This window comes from Trichechus manatus, unplaced genomic scaffold, assembly GCF_000243295.1.
Source record: "Trichechus manatus latirostris isolate Lorelei unplaced genomic scaffold, TriManLat1.0 scaffold00045, whole genome shotgun sequence".
NCBI classification, from domain to species: Eukaryota; Metazoa; Chordata; class Mammalia; order Sirenia; family Trichechidae; genus Trichechus; species Trichechus manatus.
In genome coordinates this window covers 17910735-17917783 of record NW_004443981.1, presented here as the reverse complement: position 1 = coordinate 17917783, position 7049 = coordinate 17910735, and the positions used below count along the sequence as shown (strand labels likewise).

Sequence of the window (7049 nt, the reverse complement as noted above, 5' to 3'; positions counted from 1 at the left end):
TTCCCAGTTGCGTTTTCTTTTCTGGTGGCCTTTGTCTTGGATGCACAGGACAAGAGAACTGGGTTACGATCTTTTCAAATGAGCCACAGGAAAAAAACCCATTTACAAAATTAAGTTTAATGTCTTATAAACTCTTGCATACAACTGCTCTCTGTTTCAGGTTTCAGCATATTTTATAATTAAAATTGAGATCAGAATAAAAAGTCACTTCCTTTTTAGGAAGAGCAACATGTTTTGGAGCCCTGGTGGTAAACTGGTTAAGAGCTCAGGCTGCTAACCAAAAGGTCAGCGGTTCGAATCCACCAGCCGCCCCTTGGAAACCCTGTGGGGCAGTTCTACTCTGTCCTGTAGGGTCGCTGTGAGTTGGAATCCACTCGACGGCACAACAACAAATTTTGTTTTGGAAAGTGTGATAGGAATTTTCCCTCAACTTCCTTTGGAACGTGTTTCCAAGCAAAAGACAGTGCCCGTATTTCATTCCAAGTAGCAGAAATACTTGAAGCAATATAATTGTTTATGAGGAATTTCAGACTGACCTGCGAGTAAGATAAGGAGCTCCCCTCTGCCCGTCACTGACTCAGCGCTTTGCAAGGTTTTACCGTACCTGCCTCATCTTTCCCTGTTTTCTTTGACGAAGCATTTCAGAGCAGACCTGATTATGTTATGGAAATGGAAGTTGCAACTGTGGATCCGCTTCCCGAGGTAGTGGCGGCTAGAAGTTCAGCGGTGATGGTGGCCAGGGCTCAGGTCAAGGTTGAGGCTGGCCCAGCCATCCCAGCCCTAGGGACTCAGAATCTGGCCAGGGCTATGCTGGAATCTTCTTTTCCCTGCCCTGGGGGACTACTGGGCTGCTGAGTGTGAGGGCTGCAGCACAGTGAAGTGACTCAGGAGGGCTGGGGCTGTCAGGGTGTGTGGTCGTGTGTCAGGTGAGCGGTCACGCTCGCTTCGCCTTTGCTCCCCAAAGCTCTCACAGAACTTGGGGTACAGCCTCTCTCTTTGTTCCGTTCCTCTTGCCCCTCTTCCTACCTGTGTGCCCACTGCAGTTTTAAACCAGTGATTTTTTTAAATTGTAGTGAAAATATACATCATAAAACATACGCCAGTTCAACCATTTCTACATGTACAGTTCGGTGGCAGATGACATTCTTCAAGCTGCGAAACCATTCTCGCTATGCTTTTCCAAATCATCCACCACCATTAACTTAAACGCCCTGCGCCCAAGCAGAAACTCCCCCCGCCCACCCCTGGTGGCCACTGATCATCTTTGGTTTCTACGTATTTCCTTATCCCCCAAAAGTGAGATCGTAGAGAACTTGGCCTTTTGCGACCGACTTATTTCGCTTAGCATGATGTTTTCAAGGTTCCTCCACGTGGTGGCGTCCAGCAGGACTTCGTTGCTCTTTGTGGCTGAGTCGTGCTCCGTTGTGTGTACACAGGATGCCGCGTTTTGCTTATCTGTCATCTGTTGGACGGTTTGGTTGTCCCCACCTTTTGGCTGTTGTGAAAAGTGCTGCAGCGAACGTTAGTGTGCAGGATTCTGTTTGTGTTCCTGCCTTTGCTGCTTCTGGGCATATAAACTACTGATTTTTAAACTAGTAATTAAAAAAACAAAACCGTAAAAGTTATATTTACAGCTAGGATCAAAACAAAACAAAACTGCGTACTTCATTATTAGAACCACTCGCTGCCATCGCGTCGATTCTGACTCATAGCGACCCTATAGGACAGAGCAGAACTGCCCCCATAGAGTTTCCAAGGCTGTAATCTTTACAGAAGCAGACTGCCATGTCTTTCTCCCGCAGAATGGCTGGTGGGTTTGAACTGCTGACCCTTTAGTTAGCAGCCAAGTGCTTTAACCATTGTGCCACCAGGGCTCCTCTTTTATTATCAGAAGTAACTGAAATATTTTTGTGTGTTTTGGTGGTAAATGCTTTCTTTGACTTAAGATAGTAAGCTGTGTGTGCAGGGCATCCTGACAGAAATGCTGGAAGGCTCAGGCCACCCTGCTGAGTACGACCTGTTTGTGTTCTGAGGAGATCAGTCTCATAGGGAATCAACTGTGACACTTAGTACTTTGTAACTTCCTCTTTTAAGATGATTAGAGATTCACAAGAGGGTGCCCAGAAATGTGTGGGGAGGCCCCGAGCAGGTCCCCGTGCCTGCCTCCCCCAGTGTTGGCCTCTCACAGAACATGGGGTACAGCTTGCCCTGGGGTGTATGTGCAGGTCTTCGCAGTTAGAGCACAGGTATGGCTCCACGGCACCACCACAGTCAGATACAGAACTGTCCCTCCGGCACAAAGGTCTCCCTTCATCCCTGGCCCCTGGCAACCACGGATCTGTCTCCGCCTCTGTCATTTGGAGAGTGTTGTGGACGCGGAGTCATGTCTGTAACCCGCTGGAGACTGACTCTCACTCAGCATGGTTCCCTTGAGACCCGCCCACACTGCTGTGTATCAGTCATTCATCCCCTTTTTTGCTGAGCGTGTGTTCACTAGGCACACACCGAAGGAAGGCTGATCTGGGTAGTTTCCAGTCTGGGGCTGTTAGGAATAGAGAGCTGCTGTGACATCCGTGCACACGACTTTGGGAGGCCGGGAGAGGTGAGCCCTGTGACAGAGGCGAGTCTAGAGAGGAGGGGCCTTTGTCTGTGTCTGAGGGTGGGGCTGGCGGGAGGTGAGCGTTGGAGGAGGCTGGGGAGGGTCCGGGCAGCCGGATGGTGCTCTCTTCCCTGCAGACCTTTCTCCTCCTGGTGCCCCGGGCCGAGTGTGGGTTGCATCCCTCTGCCCCCAGTTCTGAAGCAGCTCTCGGAAACACACCGTCCAGCAGCCAGCTGCAGTCTAGTGGTAATTTGGATATTGAAAAGATTCCAATTTTATGAATAAAAATTGTAGCTGTATTTCAAACATGAAAGGAGAGAAGCTTAATGCATTGCTGCTTTACTTTTTCCTTTCTGTTCTAGAAGGATCCCTGGTGGTGCAGTGGTTAAGAACTTGGCTGCTAACCAAAAGGTCAGCAGTTTGAATCCACCAGTCGCTCCTTGGAAACCCTGTGGGGCAGTTCTACTCTGTCCTATAGGGTAACTGTGAGTTGGAATCAACTTGAAGGCAACAGGTTTTTTTTTTTTTCTCTTCTAGAAAGGTGCTCCTTGGGCGGCTTGAAGTGGGGCCAACTCTGCCGGCTAGTGGGGCCGAGTCGACTCCTGTAGTTCCTCAGCCTCACGCCAGGTGGCGCAGGTAAGAAACTAAAGCTCTTGCTCCTGCTCTGCTGTGCTTGCCCCTAAGATTTCTCAGTTTAGAATCATTTCAAAAGAACAGTCTCCACTTTCGCCTCTGAGAACAAATATGTCACTGATAAGTCCTCTCGTGAGGTGGGCCCGATGGTGCCACACGCATGGGAGTGACCTCGTGTGCCAGGAGCTGGCCCTCCTCTGGGACCGTCCCGTCGGGGGTAGCCGGCATCTGGAGTGGGTAGGGACAGCCACGGGCCAGGTGAGGCACTCGGGTGGGAAAAGGTACGGCCCCAGGAGCTCGGGCAGAGGCGAGCAGCGTGGACGACCAGATGGATGGGCAGGGATAGATGGACAGCTAGAGGAGGTGTCAGGGAGCCTGCAGGATGTGCTGAGGGTCTGGATTTTGTGGTGAGGACGAATATGGTTTGGGTCAGGATCCATGCTCTTGGAGAGTTACGTGCCTTTCTGCAGCTTGTTTATCTTGGTTTCGGCCTTAGCGGAAATGGCTCAGCTATGCACTCTGAAATTCCTGGTAGCTATCCAGTAGTACTGAGGCCTGTTTGTACGGCCACCTATTCAAAAGTAGGAGTCCTGGTGACGCAGTGGTTAAGAGCTATGACTGCTGACCTAAAGTTCTGCAGTTCAGATCTGCCAGCTGCTCCTTGGAAACCCTCTGGGGCAGGTCTCTGTCCTGTAGAGTCACTAGGAGTCAGAATCGACTCGACGACAACAGGTTTTTTTCTTTGGTTTGTTTTATTCAAAAGTCGTTAAAGGTAGATGTGTGTCAAATCCTGAAAACACATTTGAAGGTTATGTGAATGGTAGTCCAGAACACCCAGTATAATCAGACTTTGTCATTTTCTCTCCGAATGGAGACCTTTTTGTCCCTTGAGGGATTGTCACCTCCTCTGAAGTGCCCCCTGGTGCCGACCCTGGCCTTCGTTTTGTCTGCTGGGGCACTGCTACCTCGGTCTCGGTCGCCGGCCTTTGTGACAGTGCTCGCAGGGTCTAAAGAGGGCCGACACCCAGGGCTGTCAGTCGGGGCGTCTGTGTAGATGGGCCTGGTGGCAGCCGTGGTGGGACTTCAGCCCTTGGAGCCCCCAGTTCCCCTAGCGGGGCCTCACCAGCTGTCTTAGTCATCCGGTGCTGCTGTGACAGAAATACCGTAAGTGAGTGGCTGTAACAAACAGAATTTACTTTCTCACAGTCTAGGAGGCTAGAAGTCGGAATTCAGGGCGCCAGCTCTAGGGGAGGCTTTCTGTCTCTGTCAGCTCTGGAGGAAGGTCCTTGTCTCTTTGAGCTTCTCCTGGGCCATCGTCATGGGACTTGGCGGCTCTCTTCCCCCATCTCTTGCTTCTCTAGCTTGCTTGTTTAATTAATCTCTTTTCTATCTCAAAGTATGCCCTAATCCTGCCTCATTAACATAATAAACGGAACCTAATCCTCACTGACATAACCTAAACCTGCCTCGTTAGCATAACAACACAACCCATTTGCAAATGGGATTAGAACCACAGGCAGAGGTTAGGATTTACAAACAGTGCTGGGGGTCCTCAAACTGGGGCTCTAGGTGCTCACTCCCCACCCCCGCCCCCACGCTTGCTTTGGGGAAGCTGGGGCGGGGCCCAGGAATCTGCATTTTCAACCTGCCCCACCGCTGCTCTGAGTCTTGGCTCTGAGAGACGGTGCCTTTGTTAGCCGCGCTCTGCCACACGGCACTGGTGGGGGGCAGCCCCCAAGCAGAGGTGTTGGGAGTGAAAGGGGGTGGAGGTGGGAGAGCAGAGGCCGTGGCTGTGCCAGCTGATCCCAGACTGCACGTTTTAGGGGCTGACAGAATGGGACCTAACGGTGCCATAGAGCGGAGGGCATCTGCTCGAGCCTTTGCTCGCTGGGGACGTTTGTGAGACGTGTGAGCCGCCACTGTCAGCCACCAACGCAGACGGGGGTGGCCGTGTCAGCCGGGCGTCTTCCCAGGGAGAGCCGGTTCATTTCTCTTCTTCGGCGAAGGAAATGTACAATGTAGAGATCTGTAGTTTGTAAAACTACTGGCTCGATTTAACTGTGTTTACGCTAAAGACACACACGGTCACACAGCCGTTCTGAGGGCGGCGTCCTGTTCTCCCGCCTTGCCCGCTCGGCCCTGTGTCCAGGGTCTGGGCCTTTGCCGTAGATGATCCTTCCTTTTCTTCTCTCTCCCTGAGGGTTGAGGTCTGGCTCTTGGGGAACAGTGTCTGAACTACGCTAAGTGGCCTCTTGCTTGGTTCCAGCAGGACACAATGTTTGCACGAGGACTAAAGAGAAAGTGTTTTGACCACGAGGAAGAGGGGGACGGGCCCCTGGCCGGCTTTCGGGCCGTCCCCTCCTATGACCTGCAGCGGCAGTCACTGCTGGACATGTCCCTGGTGAAGCTGCAGCTGTGCCACATGCTGGTGGAGCCGAACCTCTGCCGCTCAGTCCTCATTGCCAACACCGTGCGGCAGATCCAGGAGGAGATGACCCAGGACGGGACTTGGCGCATGGCGGCCCCGCAGGGCGGAGGTCCGGCGCCGCTCGACCGCCTCGTCTCCACGGATGTCCTGTGCCGATCGGCGCGGGAGCAGGAGCAGGGGCAGCCTGGTCCTGAGGATGGCAGCTTCCCTAAAGGCTTCGAAGATGGCCCGGCTGCCGGCCTGACCTGTGACGTCCCCTCAGTCACGGTGGCACAGGCGCCGAGACACCTTCCCAGCAGCAGCTCCTGGGACCTGGACAGCTCACGAGAAAGCAGAGGAAGCTTCCAGAAGTCGCTGGATCAGATATTTGAGACCCTGGAAAGTAAAAACCCCAGCTCCGTGGAGGACCTCTTTTCGGACGTCGACAGCTCCTACTATGACCTTGACACGGTGCTGACGGGCATGATGGGCAGCTCCAGGGCCAGCCCCTGTGACACACTCGAGGGCTTCACGCCCCTGACCGCTGCGCCCCCCGGCCCTGGCTGCAAGGCTGACCTGGGCGAGCTCGACCACGTTGTGGAGATCCTGGTAGAGACCTGAGACGGGGGCCGACCGAGTGTGTGAGCCCACCTCCAGATCTCCCCCCAGATACGTTTGCACCCTACTCGAAATGCCCAGAGCGCTTGGCTCTGTGGGGGGCCTTCTCACCACCCTGCAGCCACTTGGGGTTACATTATGAGCATGTTCTGGAACAGCTTGTCGTCAGCAGGATCCAGGTGACCACGCCGATCTGGTCCCTTCTCTCCTGCCGCAGGGCAGAGGCTGGGCACAGTGGGCACCGGGTGTCATCCTCAGACCTTCTTGATTTCTGGCCCAGTTGTGGAATCCCCACCACCTGGGCCCGGCCCCTTCTCCGTCCTGGCTGCAGCCCCCGCAGAGGACAGGGGCCGTGGGCTGCACCCAACCTCATTAGTTTAGATAGGTGGATTTTTTAAAATTAAGTTTTATATGTTTCGGGCGATATTTTCTCTTAAGATATATTTTTAAACTTTTTATACTTGTTATCTGTTTAGATTTTTCAGCTATTTTCTTAAAGGTATATCTTGTCTGTGAATACCCTCTGCTGCTCTCAGAAGCTCTTAGCCTCCGCAGTTGCGGCTGGTGCGCTTCATTTCCTAAGGTTTAAAGAAGAGGTTTTTACGAGCTCCGTGCCTCCACTCAGTCAGCCGTGTAACCGCATGGTGTTTTTCGCTTTGATTTGTGTGCTTCCGTCACGTGTGTCACAGTCCCTGTCAACCATGTGTGCTCCCCATCACGCGTGTCACAGTCCCTGTCGACCGTGTGTGCTCCCCATCACGCGTGTCAGTCACTGTTGACCATGTGTGCTCC

At 53.0% G+C, this 7049-nt stretch overlaps 1 protein-coding gene across 3 annotated transcripts; it reads left to right on the top strand.

Moving 5' to 3' along the window:
• The first annotated feature begins 272 nt into the window (after nucleotides 1–272).
• CDCA4 (cell division cycle associated 4) lies at nucleotides 273–6948 on the top strand. Of its 3 annotated transcripts, none has more exons than XM_023731829.1 (3): nucleotides 273–284; nucleotides 3137–3235; nucleotides 5502–6948. In XM_023731829.1, exon 3 carries the CDS (start codon nucleotides 5508–5510, stop codon nucleotides 6258–6260), a length of 753 nt encoding a protein of 250 aa, XP_023587597.1. In that variant the 5' UTR covers nucleotides 273–284; nucleotides 3137–3235; nucleotides 5502–5507; the 3' UTR covers nucleotides 6261–6948. The 3 variants fall into 3 exon arrangements, with proteins under 3 accessions (XP_023587597.1, XP_004376816.1, XP_023587596.1); XM_004376759.2 differs by lacking the exon at nucleotides 273–284 and adding an exon at nucleotides 1810–3010; XM_023731828.1 differs by lacking the exon at nucleotides 273–284 and adding an exon at nucleotides 1810–3010 and having other exon boundaries at nucleotides 5499–6948.
• Nucleotides 6949–7049: the final 101 nt, after the last annotated feature.